A 16,255-nucleotide genomic window follows, 5' to 3' on the forward strand; every position below is an offset into this window, starting at 1 on the left:
GAACCGATTGCTTTTGAAGACAATTTTCTGCACATACTGAACACTGGCAAATGTTAAAACAAAGCTTTATAAAGCATGAAATACTCCTCCCCCTCCAGCTTAATGTTACCTGGTTGCATGTGCAGCATTTAGGGGATAAGGAAACTGTGGTAAACCACTAATTGAAGGGTGTGACCACAGCTGGGCTCACCTTTCATTAGTCTGAGTTGGTTAATATTTGGTTTTTAGTTAGATACTTTGCTTTTCATCTATCTGATAGAGCACTGAAACATTTCTGCAAATTTTAGCATCTCTTAGTTTCTTATTAAAATAAGAACCTCAGATACAGAGTACTTTAATAGCACATCAGTACATTCTTACTTACTTAATTAGACTGTCCTCATTGTGGTCAGTTAGAACCTAAAGGTCCTTTATTGAGAATGTGTTATTGTAGGTGAATGGAGCCAAAGAAACCTTTGACAGGATGCAGAAAACCTCAGTACCTGTGTCAGAACAGGACAGCATAAGTTTGTTTTTTTTTTCCCTGAACCTATTTTTGGTGCACATTTGCAGATGCCAAAATGTTCAGAATAACTTGATGAGCAGTTTTATGTGCTAGGTTGGGATCGCAAACACAACTTCCTGGGTACAAAGCACCACATCGTAATATCCCATGCACAAAAAGACATCTGCAAATCATGGTAGAGTTCCAGAAATCTCCAGTTCTCACAATTTGCTTGTCCACAAAAAACAATCGGAGGCAACGCGTGCTTGTGGAGCGTTAAGGATGTGGGAAAAAGTTCCCATGTCACTGCATTAGGCAAGTGGAAAATTGCGACAGGGAATCAAGCTTTGAGGCTCAGTTCATTGGCTTTGTATGAAAAGGAAACTTATTTTGGTTAAAAGCCAAAATGCCATGGTGCATGCATATTTGTTTTCAGAATTTTACTGTGCAGTTGAGAAAACAAACACACCTTTTCTACATAGGCTATGAAAAATAAAGTTCTCCTGTGAAACATTTTAAATAGTTCAGCAGGTGAAAAAATACACCATTTTCAGGTACCAGTTATGGAGAAAACATAAGTTTAGGAAATCAGCTAAGTAACAAAGAGTCCTTTGAATTACTACTGGAACAAGCTACTGGCTTGCACTGGAGTTTGGAAAAGATAGGGCAGTCTTTCTGTCCTACTTAAAACCTTTGGTTTTAAGGCCTAGTTTCAGTTTCCAAGTGTTGACAGCGATCTTGCTGTTCTGTTACTGCATAGTGGACTGAGGATGGATGGAGTTCAGTTGAGCAGGTTGTGCAATTAAGTAGGGATCCTCCTAGTATAAGACAAAATCCAGCGAGCCAGCCAACAAATAACGCTTCCCCCAAGTCCCACCTGGGAACAATATCTGGTATATTCTCATCCCAAAATTCCTGGACTGTGGAATGGGCAACCCAAGAAACCGGGACAATAGCTGTAATCCCCGACATCCAGAAGAGCATTCCTCCAAACAGCAACAGCCGTTTCTTGTGATCCAGTTGTCTCTCACCAATTTTCAAACAGTCCAACCCAAATCCTGAGAACAAGAGGCCCAAAAGCCCCAGTCCATTGGAAAAAAGCATCAAAATCCTAGAAATCCTGAGCTCTGGAGGCAAAGCTAAGAAAGAATCAAAGTCCTTGCACTGCATTCCCCCTTCTTCCTGGACAACACAAGCTTGCCAGAGTCCCATGGTCCAGATCTCCAGTTCGTTCAGTTCCAAGTTAAGATTTTTCCACTGAGGTAAATAGGTAGTGAGACAGGATAGGACCCATCCCAGCAGAGATAGTAATATGCCACTTAATTGCACCACTGGTCGAAAAACCAAGGCCATTGTAAAAGCAGTCCTAAAAGCTTGTGGAAGAAGGTCGCACCAGCGGTTCTGTAACAACTGCTGTCTCGAGTGGTGGTGGTAGCTATGATGATTTTAGTTCTCTGCTGCCCCAAATATAAGCCCTTGCTATTAACCCTTTATAAGCTCTCAAACACTTTTTTGTTCTTCACGAATATAATGTTTCACATAAAGGACGAAGGACTTCACTAAACCATGAGTTAGTCTTTCCGATAAGGATTTGATCTGTTACCTTCCAATTTGCTTGGTAAAATTATATCCCAATGCCTGATGATTACAAGCCTGAGGATGAACAAAGAAGGCTCTATGACCCCTCACCCTAAAATACAACAGAAATCTTTGTGCTTCGATACGGATTAATTAGATTTTAAGTGGTGATAAAAAGTCAGCTCTGTGTGCAACAGGACTTCATTGTAATAGCTAAATTTGAGATTTCAGGGATGTAAATCAAGGCCTTGTAAAGAAAGGTAGACTGTTTGCCTATAATCTTTATTCTTAGACTTCCTCAACATACATAACGGCTTATCTTCCACCGCTCTGTTTTATGTCCCCAGCACTGTAAAAGACACTCTGTAAAAGATCCTTACGTTTCACGTTTTCTACATTCATTTCTTTTAAAATGGGCTTTGTTTTGACTGACTCTTAAGGGGAAAAGGAGACGGGTATGGTCAAAGCACCGTAGAGAATGAAATCCTAGACATCCCTCTACCATAATGAACTCAGGCAGATCACCAGATGGTGTAAGCTGTACCTGCCTCAGGACTTCAGCGACTTCACAGTAGTAGCTTACACCAGTCCAGTGTCCCCTTTCCTAGAGCCCATGTCCCAGATGGCACAGAGCATACACTGTGTGTGACGGCTTTTGGCACTCAGTGCTCCTAGGGCCAGGGAATGTCTAGTGCCTTTCTGATCAAAGCAAGATATCACTATGCCATTACACTCCTAGCAAACCCTGCTTCTTCCTGCGGTCATGATAGCTATTCTTGTACTTGTCTACTGGGTCAGCAGTGATAATATCTGCCCTCTATTCCCTCTGCACATGTCACAGCACAGCCTGCATGGGAGAAAGCTGAGCTGTGTAAACACATGCACGTGTGCACGACACAGAGATTCTATCCAGTCTTGCCTACAATTGCTGGGTGTGACAACGTACCAAATCAGACAAATTTGTGTATTTTAGTTTGGAGTTGTTCAAAATAGGTTATGGTGATAAAAGAGCATATCACCACTTTTGAAGGTTTCCAAAATCCTGAAAGGTACTATTAAGAAACTTAACTAAGAAGAAAATCTCCTCTTCCTCATTTCTGCATTATTCTGTGTCAGTTTCTAATCTCTTCATTTTTACTCCCACAATCTCTGAGGAGCCATCACAAAGACAATATATTTCCCCTTAGCTTGAGTACCAGCCCAGCCATATGAGTTATACCTGGTCAAAAAAATCGCCACGCACAAGAGTAGGAATCACTGAGGACATTACTGACAACATGGGGAACAAATTGATGCAAGCAAAGCTCTACTTTTGGCCACCCACTAGGCTTAAGGAATAAAAAAAAAAAAACCTTGCATTCATTCAGACTCCAGATTGCACTTTTAGATTTGGCAATGTGGTTTCTCTTCCCCTTTTTGTGTTCAGAGCAAGAAAACTAGTTCTGGAAACCATCACGACATTCAATGAGAAACTCCATAATGCCATTTGAATAATTTTTCAGATAAACAACTGCTCTTCAGGAGTGCTTCTGCTCATTCAGGAGCTACATGCTTATTTGACGTTTAAATCACAGTTACTGCCAATTACTGGCAGCCAGTCATGCTTCCCTTGCCTATGAACCTTTAACATTTTCTTCCCTGCTGTTAATTCCAACTGTCAATACAGTGTAAAAGCACAAGATCAGGCATATGAAGTCCATTCATTCTGCTAATGTTGACCATAGCAGCAGCAGCAGCAGTATGCCAGTCTTCATGTTTTTGTGGTCAGAAGCACTGAGTCTGCAGCATCAATAAGATTTGCCAGTTCAGCTCTGCAATTTACTGTTAACCACACAACAACTTAGAGCAAGCAAAGGCTTCCTTAAACTACTCCGTGCAAGATTATAAAAGAATCTGTTTTTCCAGTGTAAAAAAAAGACAGGTAAGACTTGCTTTGTTGCAAGAGTAGTAACAAGGTCTGAAATGCCTCAACTTGAAACTTGCTCAGTAACCCCATACACAAACAGAACTTGTAGATGAACCAAGATTATGTAAATTCTCCTATCTTCTTTTACACTTTCTCTCACACATAGAAAATGTCATATTCTCAGAAGGACTTTATTTTGGTCAATTTGTGCCTGTGCAGAAGGTAACATCCTGGAGCTGCTGCAAATCCTAGAGGTTAAAACTGGGGGATGCACAGCAGCCACACCACAAGCACCATGTTGATCTGCGTCCCAGCTCTGCTCAGCACCAGCTGAACGACCTTCTCTGTCACTGAGTCCAGAACCCCCATCAGTGTCTGCCCCACAATTCAGGGTAATTTGAAATATAAACTGTGCACTGTGATGTAGGAATGACAGTAACACACAGCCCAGAACACTGGTGGCTGCAGTGGCTCATTCAGCACACTGGAGATGGCCACTGCTGCTAGCCAGCAAGGCAGGACACCCACTGGGCAGCTGGTGCCCCGGGGCAAGCACAGGACAGCCTTCCCAGACAGGCCTGCCCCTCCTCCTACTCCTGCTCACCTTGTCATCAACTGTAGCAGGACCTTGTGTGTCAGACACAGCCTTGTCAAGATGGAAAGTAGAAGTAAGTACATCTTTTAGTTTTGCATTTCCAGTGTGCACTCCCGTGAAATAAACATCTACCGTGTGGACTTACTCTAGCCTACATTTGAGTGAAATCCGTCATCAGGACCAAAAATACATAATTATGTTGATGGATGTTAAAAATTCCAGAGTGCTTCAGAGTGCATCACAGTAGAAAGAGAAACCTGAATAATTACCTACTTGCCTCCAAATGCTGACAGTCATCAACTTAGCAACAGAGTGACAGTGGCTGTATTATGGCCTGCTAGCAAAGCAGATGGACCTGGATTTTATCAATTACTGAATTGTTACTATTTTCCTTTAATAATAATAATTTTAAAAACCTTCAAAATTGTCTCCATCACTGCAATCACACTACCAAGTCAGACACATCCTCAAACAGGAAATCCAGTGCATGAACAGCATTGGTTGCTCACGCCCATCTGAACCATAGTGCAACCCACAGCAGCAGCACTTAATTTTGAACACTTAAAAGCCACCACACAAGCACTGAAAGGAAGCAAAGCAGAGAAGGGATAGTTTCCATTTTGCAAGAGGAAGAGAAGCTAAACTTTTAAACATACAGTTGGCGAGTGGTGTCAGTACATTTTCATAAAACATCCAACTCAATATTAAGAAATGTTGATTTATGAGATTACATTATTTCTTCCAACATCACAATCCAAAAGAGAACCCCTTAGCAAGTACTAGGATGCTGCTGGAGCACAGATGGTTTTACATCACTGCTACACAGGGGTTGGCACACAGAGCACAAGACTGGACTGAGGACAGCAATGGAAGGTGAGGACTCAGCAAAAATGTGCCACCTCAGCACCTTTGGAAGAGCCAGGAAGGATCTGTAGAACTTTCTGTCCTGGAGAAAAGGCACAGCTGTTGTAGGCCTTTCTGAATGGGACCTCCCGCCTCCAATAGGCTTGTTCCTAGATTTTCAGTACTGCATTGGCAGCCCAGCCCTGCATACCTTCCCTCTTCTAATGCTGCTTGTAATTAAGTAACTAACACATGCCTATTAGATATGCAAAAGCCTTGTTAGGAGTTTAAATTTCGTAAGATTAATCAAAATCTTGAAATAAGATGTCATGCAGGATTAGCAGTAGTTGGACAAGATCTAGCAGAGAAAGGAACTGGAAGAGTTAAACACAGCAAAGTGAAACTACCTTTCTCTGATTTAGGAACTTATTCAAAGGGGTTGAAATGAGAGAGGGTAGATTTGCCATCATTATACTGGAAGAATAAAGAATGCTTTAAGGCTCTGTACTCCAACCTTTGCAGAAACTTTTCCATCACCATCCCAATTCAGACTTCAAAGTGAGGGCTGACTGAGTTAGAAAATTAGCCTTATTCTTCAGGGAACTATTTTTGATGTACTGTCAATACAGGAGATTACTGCAAGTATGAAAATTCATGTCACTTGAACAGTGATTTGAATGTGATTTCCTTGAACGATGGAAGTCTAAGAAATTAATTTCTGAGCTGTAAAATATATAGGCTTCTTTATCACTATCCATCTCTTATTATGAGACTCTGGTTTAATAGGCTGTTACATACGTGTATTTCAACTATGCTCTTCATTTAACACCTGCAAACATTTATTATAATAAGCTTTCTCTCATTCCTCAAGAACTGTTTCTTATTATCAGTAAACTTCCAAAAAATTATTTGTAGCTCTCAGTAGAACCTATGCTGGAAATTGTTATTGCATGGCAGCAGGGATTACAAAGATAATATGGACTTGTTAACCATAAATTAGAAGACTGAGTATACCTTTTAACGTCAGGCTAGCCTGGGTGTGAAATGAGCCATGAGAATGTCTGACAAGTGAAGGAACTGAGGGGCACCTGTGGCATTTTTCTCATCTGCCATAATTGAGATCTGGGGGGATGGGAGAGAAGAAGCTGAACAAATTTCCTGTAGTAGTTTTAAATATGGTTGTTTTTCATCAGATTGTCATGAGTGAAACTGTTTTATGTTTTTAAAGGTGCAGGGAGCTAAAAGATGCAGAAAGGGAATGCCTTTCCTAGCAAGCAACTACTCTAAGGCTGCAGAGCATTTGGTACAAAAACAAGCTATAAAGACCTTAATAAGTTAACAATTTAAAGAGTTCATGACATCCTGCCATTAACAAACTAAACCACTGATGTTTATAAGTGTTATTAAAAGCTTAGCTATCCACCTCTTACTGGTATCTCCTGATATCTTCATCCCTGTCTCTTCCCTCTTCTCCCTCCCACCTTACATCCTTTATAAAAAATAAAATTAAATAAATAAATAAATAAGACGTTGGTTTTGTTTTTCCTTTGTCTACTCATGTTCCTACAAGTGGACAGTGAGAAAGGAGTTAAAGAGACACTTCAATGGCTACAAGGCAGAATGATCTCACTGAAAAAGAGATGAGTGCAGGGAGGAAGGAGCAAGAGCAATTTTTTCCCTTCACTTTTCCCTGGCCTCCCACCAACTGCTGCTACTTGACAGCATCCTAAGATGCCAAACACCGCCTGCAAAAGTGAAAGGATGATGCAGAGAATCCACTAACATATATAACAGATGATATAGTGCTAAATATGCTATAGCTGAGACAGGTGAGACTGCAGGAGTTCTGATTAATTCTGCCTCAGTAGATCCAGATAATGCCTGACTATGTTCCATAGCAACCCAGAGAAAGAACTGCTTAAGACTTCTAATACCATGCCTATACTATAATTCTTTTCATTTCAACCAACCAGTGATCGCTACATGTCCTGTAAAGTTATCACACACTTTCTAAATGTCACTTGCGTAAAGTCTACCTCTGTACCGCAGATTCAAAGATTTAAACAGAAAACACACTAGCAGAAATTAAGACATTGAAGAGGCTTGGGTTCTGATTGCAAAAAAGGCAATTGTGAAGATGATTACAATCGGTATTTCCCCAACACGAAGAAAACTTACATTCCCTTGAGTAGACATCTGCTTTGAATTCTTTGGTCAGTCACACAGTATCGCTTGCTGTGTACTATGCAAAAGAAGTTGTTCTGTGATATACTCATGTCTTTGCAATATTTTGTACAAAATCACACATAGACAAAGGCTGGCAACTGCATAAGCTAAAGAAAAATATCAAGACAATACAGTCAGACATGTTACCGAGCTTAGAATACTAAAGCTACAGTCACTAATACAAGAATGGCTGCAGGACACCAGTCCAAGCCAAAGGTCTCTCTAGGTCAGTAGCAGGTAATCAGAAGGAAAAGCATATAAGGAAGTGATAAGGATAGATTGATACTGTCTTCTTTCCACAACATAAAGATCTCCTGAACCTGGGCTTCAAGTCTACATCATTATGTTTCCCCGTGAATTTGCCTGACAATAACATGTTTACTGCATCCAAAGCATCTTACAACAGAAATGTAATTGTGTAAGTTACACCTTGTATAATTTCTTCCCTCTTTGAAATGTAAACATGCTGCTAGATCATTTTATTGGCTAGCCTCCAGTTCTGATGTTAGGAAAAAAAAGTGAACAAGCAATTGTAAGTCATTGCATCAAAACAATTCATTTTTGTACGTATTTTTAAACACCCTCACATAGAGCCCTTCCCCATGCTGAAGATTCCCAGCTTATTAAATATACAATCACCTCAAAGCAGATAAAGAGTGGCAATCTCTTGTAGTGAGCCCACCTGCCCATCAGAGTTGTATACAGCATGCACACTGCCAGCTACTGTGCTGTAAGAGGAATTAATACGGAAAAGAAAACCTTTCTTCCTTCATGCCATTACCATTAGGGCTGTCACAGTCATTTTTCTGTTGACCATTGTATTGGTTGTTAACATACAGATGGTAGCAAATGTACAGAAGGAATAAGTAAAGGAAAACTCACCAGTGGTGGTGCCTTAGCTGAAGAAGCTGGGGCAGTCCTCACTGGTGAGCGATCTCCAAGAGATGCTGCCTCAGTGGGAGTCAGCCCTTACATGAGGTCTCAGAGGGGATGGAGTCGAGTTCCACCCCTTCCAGGAGCACAGCTACATCACTCTCACCTGTGCTCCCACAGCTGACCCCACACTTGCCTCAGCTGATTAATCAGAGGTTCAGGCTGTGATTACCAATCTCCCATACAACCATACACTTTAGGACAAGAAACAAAATTGTGTTGAAATCTCTCTTGAAGATGAAAATATTGTATACAGCACCGTCTTGTTAATAGATTGATATTTTGGTAACTGCATTTTGCCATTTTGAGAAAACAACTCCTCCAGCCCAAGAAATAAAACAGAAAAATATAATCCTCTCTTCAGCACTCTGCTTTAAGTCTAGTATCGTTCACTGTAAGATATGATCAAAAAATTGTGGGGCCTTAGGGGGGTGTTGTGGTGGTGGGGTTTTTTTGTTTGTTTGTTTGGATGGTTTGGTTTTTAAAGGAAGGGTATGCTCCCGAGTGGATGTACGAATGAATTTCCTGTAGTATTCTACAGACGGCATGAGATTTGGAAAGTGCTCCTGGCACCAAATGCATGATGATTCTTTTAAAATATAGGTTCAATGTTTGGGAGCAACGCATCTGTATTCATGTGAAAACCCTTTATGCTCCATCTTATTCTCATGCTTTCTCTTCACCTTATTATTCCTTCTCTGCAAGACACTGTGATCACAGAACTTGCTGCTGTTGTGCTAGAGAGAAAAACGAGACATCATATCTCTCAAGGAGCCCAACTGAACTTCTCTGTCTGATCCATGTCTGCTTACAAGAACCACAACTCACACATACACCACTGAGAGCAGCGCGTAGAAGTTTGCTTAACCTGGAGAGTTCCCCCACAAAGATGGATAAAGTTACATAAAGCTTTAACATAAATTGAAGGAACATTAAAAGTTATTTTTATCCATCTTGTCCTTGCAAGCCCAAGTAAAGCAAACCTGGACCAACAGACACTTATTTAGCTTTTTTAAAAAGCCTCCACTGACAGAAAAAAAAAAACAAAAAACAAAACAAAACATCACGGAGATCTTAAGTAACCTATTCTAATGAAGCAGTGGAATACAATTCATATCTTCTAAAGGCCATCATTCTTGTTTTCCCCTTTTGTTGTCCTTTCTTAATCAACAGCTTCTAATGGCTAATGGCACTGTCTTGCCTATGTCATTTCTGCTGTCACAGTCCCCAGATAGAAATAGTTCTTTGTTGTTGTTGACACCATTATGAATTTCATTCTATTATTCGGTACAGTTTTTTATTCTGGTATGTTCATGCTCCTTGCAGTACCTATCCACATACACACATTCACTCTTGTAACAATGCCAAGAGGACAGGGACCTTTCTCATCTTCCAGCACAGGTTTGGAAGAAGTTGGAGGCTGGCAAAAGTTCCTCTTCCTCTACTCCCTGCTAGACATGAGAAGCCTTTGTCTCTGACCTCTGCACATGGTTTGCTTTCAGAGATGTTTGATTGCTGAGCTCCCTGATGGACTTATTTACATCTCCACAAATGCAAGACAGAAGCAGCCTTTATCAGATTTCTGCCATGAGTCAAAAATCAAACTACTACCAAACTGTGGAAAGCTGGAAGTGGCATGGCTTAAGAAAAGGAAAGGATATGGAAAGGGAACATCTTGTTAGGGATCTGAAGTGCAGTTCCTATACCGTGTCCATGGGAGGCATAGCAACTATCAGAAAATAATGCTTTGGCATTTTCTCCCTCTTAATTACAGAACAGTTGCACCTCTTAGATAATTTCAAGGTCTCAGAAGACAGCTACCACACTGAACATTTAGGTTTTCTGTCTTCAGAGCATGTTTCACAAAATGTAACCAATAAACCTGGCTTCTCAGACTTGTACAGCAAAGCACTGTTCAGATCTCAGGGAACCCAAATTGCAAAGCCAGTGACCCCATGGGTCTAAGGAGATCAGCTGCAACTGAAGTAGGAGAAAACAGCTTCTACTAGCAAAGGGCTATACTGCCTCACAGAACTTCCAACACCAGCATCTTCTGACCCACTGCTAACTGTGGAGTTATATTATTTGTACTAGACCAGTTGGGCAGGGAAAAGTTTGTGGGGGGTGGGGTGAGTGGGAAAAAAAAGCAACCCACTAAAACCCTGTCTCCTTTATCTTCTATGTGATTTAGCTTTTGGATCAGAGAACAGCAGGAGTGAAAATACACTGTTGGAGCCTAGTAAGCAACCTAAACAACCAATAACGGATAAAAAGACCTTGGAGTGTGATGGAAAACACTCAAGTGTCAGTAGAAGGATCTACACTGTCAAGCACTGCAGCACTGTCTGAGACTGCCACAATCCCCAGTGCCAGCTGGAACACAAATTAAGGGCAAAAATGAATGATTCTTGCAAATGAAACATGAGCTACAGATGTATAATTTGGGAGTTTCCAACAGCTCAGGGAAGAAACAGTAGTAGAAAGAAAGCTGAAAGATGCCTGAGAGATGCCTGCTAGTATTTGAACAGGCAAAAAAAGATTTACAGTTAGCTGGGGAAAATGGAACAAGAAGCTTTCTTTGAGACTATCTCAAAGAAATGCTGCAAACTAAAGAATAAGAATATATTTGAAATGTTATATAAACTGGTTGGTCCAAAAGTAATACCTCTTTTTTATTTCCATGGTAACTACAACAGCTACTAAGTGTGCAGTAACACTATTTGATAGACCAAATTCTCAGCTACAAAACATGACTTTTCAGCATAGTCACCACCATCAGCTGTGTATTTTTGCCAGCAAAGAACAAGGACCTGCATGCCACACTCAGAGCAATCTGCACCAGTGGAGGTGACCCACTGTCACCACAGCTGAAATGCACCATCTCACTGTGCTCACACCCACTGTTTGGTCTCCAGAAACATTCGGCAAGTGTTGAGGAATATCAGCAGATGTTTTTTCCACATGGAGGAATTAAATTACACCACTTTGGTTCACATGCACTTCCATGTCAGACACCATTTTATCTGAGTGTCCCTCTGCCGCCATCTGTCACAGTGCAACAACAGGTAATGGAATACTGACGGGAAGGCTCAGTCTCTACTGCCTTACCACCAATATCTGCCTCTGACGTTGTGGGCCAACATAAAATTGGAGACATTGCTTCTGAATCAGCCCCTGTGTTTGTGCACATGTGTGTGTGTATACCCAAAGACCTGATATATATATATATAAAACACTAATAAAGACAATGGTAGGACTCTGATGGCAAAAGGGAAAATACTTCAGATCATAAAGCAAAGAGAATCCATTGTTAGGATTTGATACGAGAAGCTGTCAAGGAGAAGGGTTGTTATAGGACCCAAAAGGCAGTTCTATATCTAAATGCATATTGAGCCATCTATGACTACCTTGTTTTGCTTTGCTTTTAAATTGGGGAGGGAATCAGTCTTTTAGGAGAGCTCAAAGAACTCCAACTGAAAACATACTAATGGCCTCAAACAATACAAAAAACCTGCTGCTGCCCAGACTCACAGATCATGCCAAATTCACAAGAGCAAGAACAGATCACATGGTGTGGCATGCACCTAAGTGCTGCTCAACTCATACATTATTTCTGTCAGTGTCTGGTAATAAAAACCAGAGTCCTGTAGAACTACAGGATGATAGCACTTTTTCCTGGACGCATTTCCCTGCATCCACCTAAGCACAGGTCAGAGGCTTCCTGAGCCTTGGTTGGTGTCCTTGCAGTCAGAGCCCTACACTGGATGTTCTTTCATCATTTTTACTCAAGCACTGACCAAAATCTTGCTCAGCTACAGAAAAACAAAACTGACCTTGGGCTAAGGCTACAGAAAACTCTTGCCAGTGAAGAAATATTAGCCTAGTTCCTTTACTCCCTTTATTGAAATCAGTACCAAAGTAAGCTGTTTTTCTTTGTACAGCCTATTCCCCTTTGGTGGAATACAACGCAATAGACTATAAGATACAATAGAAGGGTTTTCCAGTCCAGGTATCGTAGCTAGCCATTTCTAGCCTTTAAAAAATAGCCAGACGTCTGAAATATCTATTGAATAGTGCCCACACAAAGTAAACATTTAAATATAAACATAATCAATAATGTATTCTTTTCAGTATTCCACTAAAAATGCTAAATAAAAAAACTGATGCCAAGCTGTTCTAAGCCTCATTTTTTGTGAATCAATTTTCTGTAAGTACTTCATTTTCCCTTACCTGTAAAATAGTATTGAAAGCAGAAAAAAAACCTGTTAGCTCTTATTGGCCACCTCAGATGTGCAAATAGATATTTCTTTAAAAAGCAAACCATTTTTGCATATTTACAAGGCACAGAAAAAAAAGGCTATACTGGATGAACATTTTAGTGTACAGCACACTTAGGAATAAGTCTAGCAACGTTAGTATTCTGATGAGGAAAGTGGTCCTAAGGGTTGATGCATCTTATGACTGTAGGAGAATTGATAGCAGAAGAGAATTCTTTGATGTTTTATTTAAAAGTTTTGCTCAATAATTCAATAAAGAGATCCATTATAAATCAGGAAAGAGTACAAACGTGCCACGGGTACAACCCAGTAATGAATAAGAAACAAACACAAAGATAGCAAGGGTTTGTAATCTAGGAAGCAGACAATTCACCATTTAGCTCCAACAAATTAAGTTACCTGGGGTGTAAGTCAGCATGGAGTCTTGGATCTAAACAGCGACCCCATTATAACCTTCCATCCTGCAATGGTTAGTAGATGAAAATTACATAGCAGCTCCAGTGTTTTTACAAACAGACATGCAGTGCTGTAGCTTTTTGATCACCTATTGATGCCAGATTTTCTCAGAATTCCAGGTGAGGCAAACATAAAAAGAAAAGAAGTAAGATTGATGGCATGTGTTTTGTTTCTTAGATCTTTCCCTGTCATCCCTGAACAAGTGCTGTCAGATCTGTTAGATAACCCAATGCCTTTTATTCAACCAAAACTCTGTTTGTGCACAAATCCAGAAGAATTTAATCCCAAGAACAGGATTTACCCTTTCTTTGGAGAAAGATGAATTGCTCAGTGTTCCAAAGTGTTGGAAAGAATACGTGGAGTAGATTTTCACAATTTATGATGGACACAGCTTAATGGACACCTCATTTCCCCTTCAAGCTGCATTTATTTAGTGTCAGACACAAAAGGCTGGAAATACTAATTTCTTATGCTTCCACAACTACAACTCATCCTATCATTCTGTACTTCCTTGCGAGAAGTACAAATTATTTTAGATAACCTCACAAGGCATCTGCTGGCAGTAAGGAAACCAAACCAAATTAGGAAACATTTCCACCAAGAGTCTTCCATCAAACACAGCAAATATGGAAATTTCCAACAACTCAGCATGTTGCTACATCACCATTTGCCCATAAATTCCAATAATACATAGCTCTGGGATCCTATTAGCATCCTAGAGAGTGAATAACAAGTGGGCTATAAATCTCCGATCCTACAATCACAGTCAGGACTACCTATCTCCCATCTTTGAATTCAAAAATATGTATTTTTAATTGCATTACCCAGTTCTAAATGTTCTTTTTTAACAAAAATCAGCAGTTCTAAACTGAGTGATATCTTTTATCAACTTCAGCAGTGAATCAGTCATTTATTACCACTTTTCTAAATAAAACATTCAGGTAGAAGATTAAAACAAACAAACAAAAAACCAAAAAAACATAGCTTCAGGAGCTGTTACTACAGCAGCAATGATACAACCAGAGGTAGAAAGCCTTGTGTTTCATTCCTCCCTAGGAATCAATACTTTCACCTCTTGCTAATCCTGCCCCACACCACAATATCTATTATTATTATTACAAATGGTCCTAAAAGTACCCTCAGAATATACCCCAATTTGCCCAAGATGCTCCTTGGCAGGAATTGATTCAGAAATAATGGATTGCTGTGTTTCTTCTTGACTTGGGTATCACTGAGGCACTCAAAGTCAATATCAAACCAAGCCAGAACTTAGCAGGACATAACAGTGGTAACATTTGCAAGGAAACGAGATCTTGTTTTAATCAATCTCCTGCTGCTTTATATTCCTAATCTGAAGGCAAATGCCACTTGGCAGATATGGCTTCAGGTGAAGGATAGCATCCTTAATTTTATTATTTTAACAAGATTGTGAAAAAATTCATTTAAGAAAATCCATGATATCTAAAAGATTACTTAGGAGCAAGATCTGAGAATTATGTAAGCCTTCCTTATGCTCTGATGTCAGGCGTAACTGGGAAGCCAGAAGAAATGGGAAACATAAGCCTGAAGAACTAAATGGAAGTGAAGCAGAACTAAACCTACTCCCCTAAGCCTCTAATTCTATTTCTCTTCCTCAATCTTGGAAAACTGTAATGAAGCTCTTCCTTCATGGTATTCAAATGTAAAAACTCTCCAATTCTAACAAGTCTTCAACCTGAGGCATGGGCTTGCATATGGCAAGTATAGCAAATTCTAATTTCCCTTGCTATATTATTTACATTTATAAAAGTCAGAACTGACAGTCATAAGATTACATTAGCAGCTCAGTAATAAAAAGGTGCATATTGGATAGGGTTGTGGTGGCACTTTTAATCTTTTTCTGTACAATTCAGGGTTGTTGTTTCTTTGTGCTTAAGCTGCAATTGTCTCCAAATACTCAATTTCTAGAAGGCTAGAATAATTTACTGTAACATAAACTAGTTCTGACTTGCCAGAGTTACCTCTACTTAAATAAGGCTTTGTTCTTTCAAACAGATCGCATAAGAAGTTATTCACATATACAATATTTTCTGCTATGTATACTAATATCCTTTAATATGAATACAATTTTTAAACAAGCAAAAAGTAGAAGTTTATTTCTACTTGATCAAAGTTTTGCATAAAGTGATGAACAACAGTTCCAGTCAGTTTCCCTGTGGATATGTTTCCTCCCCACTTAAACATGAGACATTCATGGTGTTATTTCCAAATTGCTTATGTATATTCATAAACCAAACCGACTGGTTGCGTACTTCAGAGAAAGTTGCATAAAGTATTGGTAAACATTACACTTCACTCTTTTCTGTTACAACTTACCTTGTGTTATGACCTGATCTGAGTGCATTTTCAAAGATTAAGCATTCAATTAAATGCAGCTTGAGTTCCTCACCCTCCAAGAGACTTACCACTAAACATCCTTATTACGCAGCTTACAAACATTTTAACTCTGGTGTAATAATGTACTACAGGTTGATTGTTATTGCTCTAACGTAAGAAATGGCATATGGTTCCTGTCAGACTATTCCATTTATTTCATTCTTACAGCTGTTGTGGAAGCAAATAGAAATTTTACGTGGACCTCTCAAAACCCTGATTGGTTTCTGTATGCATAGCTATTTGTGCTAAAAACTTTCATTTAAACAAATGCCTTAGTGCAGTTAGCACAACACAAAAGCAATTGAGAGTCATTTGCCATTTGTTTTTCCTTCCATTATACAGCTACTCAGTGATCCTCAACACAAACGGAGCATTGCTGGGAGATACACCATGACAAGGAATAAAATGCTAGTGTCTGGTCCTGGAGGACTTTCAGTCTTTCAGTCGTTGTCCTCCCAACACCCCAAAAAAAGAAAAAATAAGGAAAAAAAGAAATAAAGAAAAAAAGTAAATCTTCAGTAATAGTTACCGTGAAGGCCCGA

At 39.7% G+C, this 16,255-nt stretch overlaps 1 protein-coding gene across 1 annotated transcript; it reads right to left on the bottom strand.

Annotated features, from left to right (window-relative positions):
* Positions 1-1,183: 1,183 nt before the first annotated feature.
* LOC140251963 (claudin-22-like) lies at positions 1,184-1,837 on the bottom strand. The gene has a single exon (XM_072336188.1). The coding sequence runs from the start codon at positions 1,835-1,837 to the stop codon at positions 1,184-1,186; it is 654 nt and encodes a 217-aa protein (XP_072192289.1).
* Between the last annotated feature and the right edge of the window lie 14,418 nt (positions 1,838-16,255).

Source organism: Excalfactoria chinensis, chromosome 4, assembly GCF_039878825.1.
Source record: "Excalfactoria chinensis isolate bCotChi1 chromosome 4, bCotChi1.hap2, whole genome shotgun sequence".
Classification (NCBI taxonomy): Eukaryota; Metazoa; Chordata; class Aves; order Galliformes; family Phasianidae; genus Excalfactoria; species Excalfactoria chinensis.